Below are 12,007 nucleotides of genomic sequence, written 5' to 3'. Positions count from 1 at the left end.
ATTATGTTCAGTTAAACAGGCCACCCCTTGTATAGCCTAACCTCATAAATATTAAGCAACTTCTAAAAAAATGACATTTGAGCTCAATTTAAATTGTGCGCGGGGCTTCCCTGGTGGCGCAGTGGTTGAGAGTCTGCCTGCCAATGCAAGGGACACGGGTTCGAGCCCTGGTCTGGGAAGATCCCACATGCCGCGGAGCAACTAGGCCCGCGAGCCACAACTACTGAGCCTGCGCGTCTGGAGCCTGTGCTCCGCAACAAGAGAGGCCGCGATAGTGAGAGGCCCGCGCACCGCGATGAAGAGTGGCCCCCGCTCGCCACATCTAGAGAAAGCCCTCGCGCAGAAACGAAGACCCAACACAGCCAAAATAAATAAATAAATAAATAAATAAATAAAAATTTTAAAAAAAGAAACTTAGACTTAAAAAAAAAAAAATTGTGCGCATGTAATCAACTACCTCATAAACAAATAAACAAGAGAAAGAAAGCAAAATTACTTCCTGCTCTGCTTTCCACAAACTGACAATATATTGATAAATTCATAATAATAATAATAGATTTAGAAATATTTCAGTGAGGTTGAGAATATTGATAGATAACATACAAAGTGCATCAAGAAAAAACTAGTTGTGATTTTTATTTTATGATGCCAAAATAAAACAGGATTATTTCACAGTTAGAAAACAAATCTTAACAAAAAAAAACTACAAAACACATGTCTCAAGTGTGAGGGTGGTGTATAATGAGAGAGTGAAAATGAGTTCTCCGTATATTCATGTTGTTGTAGAGTCCTTCAGAACCACCAGTACAGCGGGTATTACGTTTTTTTAGGATTATGTGAACTTAGCTCTGAGAATACGGAACTATTTAAATCAAAGTTCCAAAGTGTGACATCTCAAATGCTCCCTAAATTCAGCAGACAAATGAGTGCTTCAAATATAGAAATTATCTCAACATGATCATTTCAACTCTCCTTTATATTTGAATACCAGAACTATACAGGTTTTAAAAAGCTATTCATGTCTATTTCCAATCATCAGACTCTTTTTATTATAAAATGAAAATAAAACTTAAAATAATCATAAGGACTAATTTACACACAGCATACTTTTTTATGGTATAATAATATATTCTATGGGAATGTATTATACCAGGATCATCATCAGTAATGATTTGGGAATAGTTAAGATTTTGTTTATCACTGTAATTTTCAAGATCAGCAGTCCAAAAAAATCCCAGTGGAACCATGTGATTTGGCCAGGGCCGTCTCCTGAGTCTGTGACCAGGGGAAGACAGTATTTTGTTTCCACAAAGCCAATCTACTAATTAACCTTTAGGAAATAAGCCTTCCTGCAATACTTCTAAGTAAAAGAATAGTGTCTTCTAATGCCTCATATAGCAGAATTCCAAATATCAGGAAACGTATTTACTAAAATATTTATTAAGTAATCAAAATGAAGTGCAAACGTTTTTTGTCCTGAGTATGTATATTAAAACGGTATTTAACATTTAACAAAACCAACACTGTGACGGGCACCACTAAAATACAAAGTTTTTCAGTTGAAAGATTGCTGTGATTCAACTTTTAAAAATATGGCTGTATATTTTACCCTTTCACAATTGAAATAGCATTGTACCCATAAAAGTTATATTTTATTCTGAGTGCATCCAGAAAAAAAAAAAACAAATATAATTATCACAAACACTCATATACCTCTAACTTTTCTTTAAATGAGGAATACTTTAAAACTTTGTTTTGATAGGCCTCAGTAACCCAATTGTGTATTCATTAGTAAAGGATATTCTTATCTGTTCATTTTGGGTCAAATTAACTTGATTGGTAATAAAAGGCCTGAAATAGGGAGATATATCTCCATAGAAGAGAGATACTTGTGGTATTCTTATTGATAAATATGAATGAACAGATTTACATTATTGTCAAATAAAATGTAAATTTACCATGGACTTTTTTAAATTAGGAAAGCTACTCCTTTAATTTAGTCTTTAAATAAATTTAATGTACTGAATTTCTGGAACCAAGTGCTACTTGCAATTTATGATGAAAGGCATTTACCCGTTCTTTCTGAATCGGCCAGTTCAAGATGCAGCGAGATTTAAACATCCCTCTTCGCAAACAGAGCGCATGATTCAGTTTATAATCCGGAATATCCTCAAGAAAGATCAATATAATGGAATCCAGATTTTGTTCAATAGCTTGCTGAACTGCGTGGTGCACCTTGAATCTAAGTTAAAAAAAATAACTGAATTAAGGTATATATCAATATACGGTTTTTAACAGCCCAAAGCTCTAGAATTAACATTTCCCTTGTAATTAACTTTAATCTGTCACTAAAAATCAGGTTACGTTTCTTCTTAATTGTATTTTTAAAATACTTTGAGCTGTGAGGAATAATGTTAGTAATATTTAAAAGCTCAATTTAAAAACGAGAATACACTTCAGATTTCAGAGTGTGCACCTACCTTTTGCACAATGGATCTTTCAGTAGATTCTGTGTTATAACAAAAATAATTTTTCTGCTCCTTCTGATGCTATTAACAATTGCTTCAAGTTCAAGGACACCTGCCTCAAAATCCCTTTCTTCCAGACAGAATCTGAGTGTATGATCTTCTTCTTCCATCGGGGAGAAGTGTTCCCAGACCCAGTCCCTATCTTTATAGGCATGAATTATATATGCCGCATATTCAAACTGTTCTGGCTGTCTGTCTATTTCTTTGAAACCAAGAACTCGATGCACTGAAACATTCCAATAAAAAGATATCTTCCAGCCTTCAAAATGGATGAGAAGTACAATAAAGATGAAAATCAATAGGATACTTGTATTTATCATGAAAAGGAGTTCAAATGGGGCACTGTCTTTGCAGGGTGATATATCAAAAAGCATCACTGGGAAACCACGATATTGAGGTGGAGTGTTGCAGAGGTAACGGCTTGATAGTTCAGAGATGTTGGTATGGGTATTATTAATCCAATTAACAAACCAGGCAATGCTTTCACATGTACAATCAAATGGATTAAAGCGCATATCTAAATTACTCAGGTTCTTGAATGCTGGCCCAAAAACGTTCTTTTCAACAGATGTTATGAGATTCTTCTGAAGGCTTAATGACTTTAGCAACACTTGATTATCAAAGACAGATGGTGGAAGGATATTTAAATTATTCAATCCTAAATCGATGCTCTTCAATTCACGTAAGTCCTTGAAGACTTCTGCTGGGATCTCATCAAAGCCATTAGACTCTAAGTTAAGGATGTAGAGGTGAGAAAGACCCTTCAGAAAATGAACAGGACCGCCAGGGTTTGCATGCTTCCAGAGGCGAGCTAAGTTGTTATGCTGCAAATCCAGAATTTCTAGTTTCTCAAGACCCTTCAACAGTTCATCATTTATGTTGGCTATGTTGTTGTTGCTTAGATCCAGAATGGTCAGGTTAGGAAGAGGGTGAAAAGGTGAAGGGGAGCTATCCACATTTTTAAGGGCCACCCTTCGGAGCATCAGTCGTTGAAGGCTTGGAACCAAGGCAAAAGAGTTGCTAGTCAGCTCTAGGTATTTGTTGTAGGAAAGGTAGATTTCAACAATATTTTCTAGACCTCTCCATTCCTGGCCTGTGAGTTCTTGCCCAATTTCATTAAGGCCAAGGTCAAGTACATTTAGGTGGCCCAACCAAGAAAAAGCACCACTCTCTATTTTTGAGATTTTATTTTTGGTTAGGTTGAGTACGAGCAGAGGAGAACCAGCAAGTGATAAAAATGTTTCATTTGTTAAAGTTCGCAAACTTGAGAAGGAGTTGGATAGACTTAAACATCTCAGCCTTGTCAATCCCGTGAAAGTATTGCTTTTTATGCCTGGAAAGTTGTTATCTTCCATATTGAGATACTCCAAAAATTTTAGCCACTGAAAGGAAAAATCATCAATCTTGGGAAGTGAAGCCAGGGAAACGCTTTGTTTAGTAAAAGATCGTCTCAAATTCAGGTATCTCACATTGGAAAGCCCATAAAAAGAGCGAGAAGACAGATGTTGTATATTATTATACTCCAGAAAGAGATATTCTAGATGTGGAAGCCAAGCAAAGGAATCATTACCAATCACACTTAAGCTGTTATGGGAAAGATCGAGCACTGTGAGATTTGTCTGCTTCAGCCCAACAAAAGTCGTGTTGCTGGTTGTGTACAGCTGGTTGTTGCTCAGGGACAGATTCTGAATGCTTGTGTTTGATAATTCCAAGCAGAGCTCTTCTATGAGACTGGGGCTCAGTTTGGCATTGTTCAGAGAGAAGCCAAATAATTTTCCAATTGCATGAAAACACCCTGGAGAGAACTAAGAGTGGGACGGAAAAAGAGGTTAATAACCAAAACACAACGAGCCTGTACGACCCTTGAAAAACAGGCATATTCTTTACTCAATCCCCTTTCCTCTTTCATCACCTTCTCTGGGTTTTCTCTCCAACCCTCTGTCTCCCCGCTCCTTCCTCTGCACCTGTATCACCCACCTCCTGCTCCAGCCCTTGCCTCCCCTGGTCGCTGGCTACTACTCAGCATCCGTGTATCAGCTTAGATGCCACTTCTTCAGAGGGTCTTCCCTGATCTCCCAGGCTAAGTTAAGTCTCCTGGTACTTTTACTTCATCACACTGAGTATTATTGTAATTAATAAACTATTTGTAAAGTCACCTCTGGGGCAGATCCTGTTTCTCTCTTCGTGACCACTGCTCTCAGTGAACATTCTGGAATGAATGGGTGGATTTTATTATGAAGCATTGACATGCACTTTCCTTTCTATGACTCTGAGCTCCAGCGATCCTCTCTGTCTTCCCACCAAGGTTTTCTCCTGACTATTTCCTTACTGTGTTTCCAGCTCCCTTCCGCTCTGCCCCCCAGTCCCACACTAGAAGCCTTGGCTGCTATGAGACTCAGCGCTGGAGCAAGAGAGCAGAGGCAGGAGGGAAGGGATCCAGAGAGGATAGAGCTCAAGTCTCCTGGGAGAGCAAACAGGCTCTGATTTCTACTGTGTCACTTGTGAGATGTTAGGGCCAATGGATGACACGAGAGAAATGTGGAAGAAAGTGAGTCAAAATACAAAGCAGGAAATGATTAGATTAATTACGGTAAATCTATAGGATAGGATTATTTTGCAGTCACTAAAATTAAGTTTGTGAATAATTCTTAATGACATGGAGGATATTCATGTTATGATATTACTTTTAAAAGGCAGGATACACCATCATCCTCAGAGAGGCAACACAGCACAGCTGCTAAGGGCATGGGGCCCTGGTCTAACACTGCCGGAAACCCAGCTTTGATGGGCCAAAACCTTTTGGTTTTTTTTTTTTCTTTTCTTTTTAATTTTATTTATTTATTTATTTATGGCTGTGTTGGGTCTTCGTTTCTGTGCGAGGGCTTTCTCTAGTTGCGGCAAGTGGGGGCCACTCTTTATCGCGGTGCGCGGGCCTCTCACTATCGCGCCCTCTCTTGTTGCGGAGCACAGGCTCAGTAATTGTGGCTCACGGGCTTAGTTGCTCCGTGGCATGTGGGATCTTCCCAGACCAGGGCTCGAACCCATGTCCCCTGCATTGGCAGGCAGATTCTCAACCACTGCGCCACCAGGGAAGCCCCCAATTCTTCCAGGGATTTTGTGCAATAGATGGTATTATTTCCACTTCATAGGCAAGGAAACTAGACCCAGAGAGTTTAAGTTCCCCAAGGCCAAAGTCCTGGTCTGTAATGGATCAAGGATTTTAACCCACTTCTGTTTGACAGCAGAGCTCCAGCTCCTAATTGCTACCAAACTCCCTTTCTTGTGAGGATGACACCAATGATCCTAAGCAGTAAGTGTGAAGGATTTCTAGAAGACGTGACAAAGGTTATCACCTCTTTCTCTATCTCTACCTTTAGATTCTTACCCACGTGACACAATTAGGGACTGCCCACACTTAAAAGTACAACACAAAATTTTTTATCTTACCTCCATTATTTGGTTTGATGACAACTCTAAACTTTTTAAAGAAGTGTTGCCCAGGAAATCAAGTTCTTCACGTCTTAGTGCAGAAATTTTATTATTTGATAGTAGAAGCTCTTGGAGATTTTCCAGTTGCAGCTGAGTTCCTAATTTAGTAGATGATAAACCATTATGAGCTAGGTCTAATTTGATTAAATTCTGAGGGGAAAAAATATGTATATAAGTTACAGTCTTGCCATGAAAAATAGTTCTTTTAAATGTACATGAATCTTAGAAATAACTGGACAGCAAAATGTCACATCTTTATTATTTTATAGAAAACTGACGGTAGGAGTAATAAAAAATCTTGGTTGTGATTGAAAATACCATTGCTACAAAGACTAATTTCTTAATTCAAAGAATCACTTTATTTCTCTTACCAAAATAAAATGACTTAAGCTTATTTATTCGTGATGTAAGGAATATTCATAATAAGCTTTTTTATTTACTTATTTATTTATAATAAGCATTTATTTATGATGTAAGAAATATTCATGTGGCTTATCAAACATAGTGTCATGCATCAACCTTGAAACTAAACAACAAAAAAAAAGATGAAGAAATATTTTCTTAAGAAGCATGAGGAGAATGCTGCTGTTCATGAAATTTTTAAAAGATTTTCAAAAAAAAAAAAGATTTTCATATTGAGAAAGATTGGTAGTTATGTAAATTTTGCATCATGACTAGTTCAGAATATTATTTTTTTGTTTTGTCTGTGCTGTAGGATGTTTTGTCACTTTGTGCTACCTTTGAACATGTAAACTTCCACTCAGGTAAAATGTAAGGAAAAACTGATATATGTTAGGGCAATATCTTATGTAATGTCTATCAAAGAGCTTAAGACTTCTATTTATGTTTTAAAAATAAGAATAACATTTTGCCAGCAATTAACCAGATTTTGAGGTCTTTGTGCCCAAAGACATCATTTCATCTACATCAGAATCTAAGAAGGCACAAGAAAGAATTTCAAATCCCTAGCTAGCAAGCAAATCATTTTATAAATGTTTCTAAGAATATTTAAATTTGTATATTATTCTTGGTATTTGAGGTCGAGGAATGCTCAGTTTTTTATAAGCCCACAAAATGAAGAAAACAGAGTTCTGAAAATAGCTTTGATATAAGAAAAGCACTTAATAATTGCCTCAGATTTAAACACACTAGCATATTTTTTCACAGATTTAAAATTCAAGCAAAGTACTGACAAGAAAAAGGTGGTAGCTTCTGAAAAGCAATACTGTAGAAGATTTCTTAAACCAAAAGTATGTAATTTTTAGCTGAACAGTTGGCTTTATCATGCATCAATTTGTTAATTTTATTTAAATTAGAATTTGGACTCGACATATTTTTTCATTATTGCAGGTACTAAATCAGCAGTGTGGAGAGTTTATTTGCCATTCTTCATGGGATATTCTGATTCCTCTCTGGTCTCTACCTCTTGAATATAAGTTCTATTTCTAGTGGAAGGATGTAAGAGAAGAGAGTTCTTTAAAATTACGGTATTTGCTCTCTTGAAAATATTTCCAATCATAATGGCCATATTTGTGTGTGGAGCCCCCCTCTTCCCATTTGGGTAGATCAGATTTCTTATTCTTCACCTTGATATTTAGATATGAAGTCTAAAGACGCATAAATGACTTGAAACAATATTCGATAACATATTTTTCATTTCTTACATGGAAATATTCATTTCCATCTTACCTTCAGGTTTTTAAAGGGATTATTTTGAATTTTCTGGATTGAGTTGGACATTAGATGGAGTTCAGTCAAATTCATGCAGAAGATAAAGGTTTTATCAGAAAGCTGAGATAGCTCATTGTGTTGGAGGTTCAAAATTTCCAACAAAGGGAGACTTTGGCACAATTCCGGCTCCAGCTTTGAGATGGAGTTAAATCCTCCATCCAAGATAGTAAGTTGGCTATATCTTGTAAAATTGGCAGGTGGTAATCTTCTGAGTTGATTATGGGTAAGATTCAACACTGTTATGTTTGTTGGGAGGTCATCAGGTATTTGAGTCAACTTCAGATGACTGCAGTCAGCTATTTCATGTCTAACAGTACATTTGTTGGTAGAAGATGTACACAGTATCCAAAAGGGCAACAGTCCCAAAAAGGAGTAGATACGATAAAGCAAATACCTGCTCATGATTTTGCCTTATAAAAGAAAAACATAAAAAGTAATGGGCAGCATTAATAACATGTGCTTCCATATGCATTGGTTTATTCCTTGTAATATATGCAACAAATGTGACTATATATGTAATATATGTAACAAATGTGATCTCATTACTCGTAACATTTATGATATACAAGTACGTATTATACAAGCAATACATCAAATGGAAATAATTCAATCAGCACAAAAAAGGATCAAAAAACAAACTCCCTCCTTGCTCTTCACCTCCACCCCAGTTGCAACGTTCCAAGGTAAACCTCTTGACTGTTTCTATTTTAATTCTCATGGTCACTTCCACAAACCTAAATAATATGCTTATGTTTCTATTTCTTCATTTCTGGACTTTAAGTAGTTTCTTCCCACCAAAAAGATGATGAACTTAATTATACTATTTCCTCATCCTCTTCACATTTTTTCTTAGTTATTTTTAAATTTCATTTACTCTATTGTTACAGTTCTAAAGCCTATTCTGAAAACTCTCTTTCCAGTACCATAAGGGTACTACCTCTATTTACCAACTCACAGGCATAGTACCTGAAATATATTCCCCTCCTTGCCTAGGTGACATTTACCTCTTCTGGAAGGGCTGTAGCTAGAGGTAAGAATTACTGAGAAGGATTAAGCCATTTACAAAACATATAAGGACTGAAAGACATTCCCAGATATGAAGATACACTTCCCCTGATGGAAGAGACTCACCAAATGCCAGGCAGGATGAGTGAAAAAGGAAGAAGACACAGACTCTTCTGAAACGTCAGAATTGTGATCATCCACCAAAAAAAATCCTAAAACCTTTTAAGGAGAACATATGATCAATTACTTCCAGAGGAAAGAGATCCTGATTGCCACAAAACTTTTCATCAGCAACATGAGCCCCTAGAAAACAATAGTGCTAAGCTTTCAAAACGTGCAGGGGGAATAATTTTGAACCCCAAATTTCATATGAGGCTGAACAATTAAAGGTAAGGGGAAGAAGCGTTTTGAGATATGCACAGACTCATGAAAAAGTTATTCTAGAATGTGCTACAGTAAAACAAACAAAAAAAAAAGGGAGAGAATGAAATTAGAGTGAAGAGTTGATGTTTCATGAGACGTAACAGAAACAAAGGAAGTTTAAAAGAGATGAAAAGTAGATTCACTGGGCCTTGCAATTTTGAAAAACCTAGGATTACACATTTCTTTGTCCAAGTAAAAGACAATATTGCATCATGTTTGCGACGTGGCATCTGCCGCCAGGGTGCTTAATCATTATTTGCAGTTTGGCTTGTACAGTTTGGTTTGTAAATTCACAATATTTTTTCCCCTAAATTTATGCAGGCACATCTATCTGCAGATACACACTAACACATAATCCTACTGTAAAGTTGGGAGCCAACTTCCTGAAACCAGTACCGCCCGAGGCCGACCAGCCCATATTTGCTCATTTCTGACCTTGCTACACATCTGAAGATCTTTCCATGTCTCATCTTCTTCCGTTTTCCTTTATGAGGCCAAAGAAAGCCATTTTCTTACTCCTAGGAATACCTGAAGTGTTTTCTGCTTGTCAAGCCCATTATAAAATGCCAGCCCCTGTCTCCTCTCCAGCCAAGAAAACTGAGAAAAAGAGATAAGCTCTTTAAAGCTCACAGGGCTTTGCATCTTTAAGACAAAGATGTGATTTTTTTAAAAAGGCTGTTGCCGAATGATTTCCATCGCTTCCCTAATGTGCTTTCCCAGTTACAGAACACTACAAAGGAAAAAAAAAAAATACTGCATAAAATGTTTTATCATGTTAATGAGAAACTGTTGCTGTCCCTTGTCCTCTGAGTTGTGATACAAGTCTCTTCACACCTATATTCTTTCCCCTTTTTCTACTCTCCATGTTGAATGATTCTGACTCGATCTCAAGCACCAGATCCAAGAAAGATCAAAGAATGTGAAAGCCAACAAGCATTCTAGCTGTACCCAACATGAGAGATCCCATCCCAGGAAGAATTTAAAATACACACCTTCACTTACTCTGACGGCAGCTGACCGTTCCTTTCTTCATTAGTCCAAATCCAGTGGTTTTCATCTGGGAAGTGAGGACGTTTGCTGCAATCTGGAAAGTGAAACTAAAGTTAAAAAAAAAACACAACCTTTTCTCCTTGGTACATTCTAAGAAGGGCAAAGGAAAAAAATCACAATCTCAGCAAGAGGTATTTTACATTGTTTCTTAAAAATGTCTTGTTTTTTCTTCTTCTGTACAGTCCCTTGGGTTTTATTAAGAGGGTCACAGATTTAGCAACAGAGAAAGTTGAAAGAATTAAGACCTCGCCCGTTGATGTGGGCAGGGCTCTAGAGGTTAATGAATATCTAACTGAGAGCGAATTCCTCTATTTTTTTTTTTAAACCAAAGCCTGATGCATGGCGGTCAGAATCGGTTAGAGGGACAGGAAAAAAACTCAGTCCCTAATCAAAGCTAAGCACTTTCACTTCTGTTATCTCACTTTATCTTCTTAGCAACTTTGTAAGACAAATAATGCAGAAATTAACCTTTTGATCAAAGAGACCAAGTTTCACAGCAGAGAAAGAGCTGGGCTTGGCAAAGCCAGGAGCCGGTCCTAACTCACGCTGTTCCACTTTACATGGTCAGAATCTGTTAGGGAACAAATAGATGAGCCCGGAGAAAGTTCAGATTCACTATTTAGTTATCAATTAGCTTTACTGACTTCAACTAGTGTAAGGAACATGCTTGCCAAAAAAGTAACACGTTTTCATTGTTGATATAACATCATAGGATAACTATAATGTTACACAGTAAAATATAACAATTGGCAGGAACTGTAGAGATCACTGAATCCAGCTCCCTTGTTTGAGAAGTGAGGAAAACGAAACAGAGCTAGGTGAGGGATTTGCCTGAGGACATACCGCAAGTTGCCTTAATGCTTTATACAAGTGAAGTAAGAAAACAGCCTGGAACAGTTGAAACATGTCATTAGCTTGACTTGACTGCAGAATTGAGAGCAAGAAGTTAGTTTGTATCAGGGTGCAAAATGCCCTTTCCTGGGCTCCAGCCTTAGCTGGACCACCTTGCGGTTACACTTTTCTGATTCTGCCGTCACATCTATGATATAATGGCATAAGCAGGCAAACGACTGTCCCCCACATCTACCCATTGGGATGTGCAGTAAAACGTTACTACTATTCAAAAGGTTTCTTCTCTGTGAGTCCCTGAAGGCAGGACAGGGCGTGCTCTTTGTGTGTGACCCTCTGGCCAGTCTTCCATGGTAGGCTGTCACTTTGGGCTCCAATGAACCAGGCTGCTCTTCAGTATTCAGACCCTTGTGTGGTCTCCACATTGACCCTGGGCTTGACCACGTGACTAGCTTTGGCCAACGGGATATTAGTAAGCATGAAGCAAGCCAAGGCTGGATAAGCATTTGCATATTAGGACTGTCCCTCTTCCTCTCAGAACCCAGTCGCTGTGTGGTGAGATGCCCAGCCTAGCCTTGTGCAAGGCAACACGGAGGAGAACTGAGGGTCTAGCCAATAGCTCCAACTGAGCACCCAGAAGACAGCCATTGAGTAAGCCATATCGGGAGTGGATTTTCCGATCCCAGCTGATGCCCCATGGAGCAGAGATGAGCTGTCCCCACAAGTCCTGCCAAAATTCCAGAGGAGTAAACAAATAAATGACTCATGTTTTAAACCAAAAAAATTTGGAGTGATGTGTTAGGTATCATCAGATAAATGAAATTCATTCCCCCCACAACCATACACACCCATCTCTTATGCCTTAGGACTTAGGACTTGGTTGAACTAAAGAATGGCTTCCAAAAAATAATTTTTATTGGTAGTCTCATAAT

At 37.8% G+C, this 12,007-nt stretch overlaps 1 protein-coding gene across 2 annotated transcripts; it reads right to left on the bottom strand.

Annotated features, from left to right (window-relative positions):
* Nucleotides 1-652: 652 nt before the first annotated feature.
* On the bottom strand, nt 653-10,507 carry TLR3 (toll like receptor 3). Of its 2 annotated transcripts, none has more exons than XM_061177566.1 (7): nt 10,367-10,507; nt 10,169-10,260; nt 8,880-8,972; nt 7,707-8,158; nt 5,976-6,167; nt 2,481-4,333; nt 653-2,242 (listed from the first exon to the last, which is right to left on the bottom strand). In XM_061177566.1, the coding sequence occupies exons 4-7, from the start codon at nt 8,148-8,150 to the stop codon at nt 2,014-2,016; spliced, it is 2,718 nt and encodes a 905-aa protein (XP_061033549.1). In that variant the 5' UTR covers nt 8,151-8,158; nt 8,880-8,972; nt 10,169-10,260; nt 10,367-10,507; the 3' UTR covers nt 653-2,013. The 2 variants fall into 2 exon arrangements, with proteins under 2 accessions (XP_061033549.1, XP_061033550.1); XM_061177567.1 differs by having other exon boundaries at nt 10,179-10,260.
* Between the last annotated feature and the right edge of the window lie 1,500 nt (nt 10,508-12,007).

Source organism: Eubalaena glacialis, chromosome 20, assembly GCF_028564815.1.
Source record: "Eubalaena glacialis isolate mEubGla1 chromosome 20, mEubGla1.1.hap2.+ XY, whole genome shotgun sequence".
Lineage (NCBI taxonomy): Eukaryota > Metazoa > Chordata > Mammalia > Artiodactyla > Balaenidae > Eubalaena > Eubalaena glacialis.
Note: the sequence above shows the minus strand (reverse complement) of the source record. Positions and strands in the feature narration are given on the sequence as shown.

Bases quoted from the DNA above. Each gene is read 5' to 3' on its own strand.
- TLR3 (XM_061177566.1), bottom strand. From the start codon at position 8,150: ATGAGCAGGTATTTGCTTTATCGTATCTACTCCTTTTTGGGACTGTTG. The intron at 6,168-7,706 runs GTAAGATGGAAA...TTTTCCCCTCAG, and splicing joins ATCCCTTTAAAAACCTGAAG to AATTTAATCAAATTAGACCT. The intron at 2,243-2,480 runs GTAGGTGCACAC...TTTTTAACTTAG, and splicing joins AAAGATCCATTGTGCAAAAG to ATTCAAGGTGCACCACGCAG.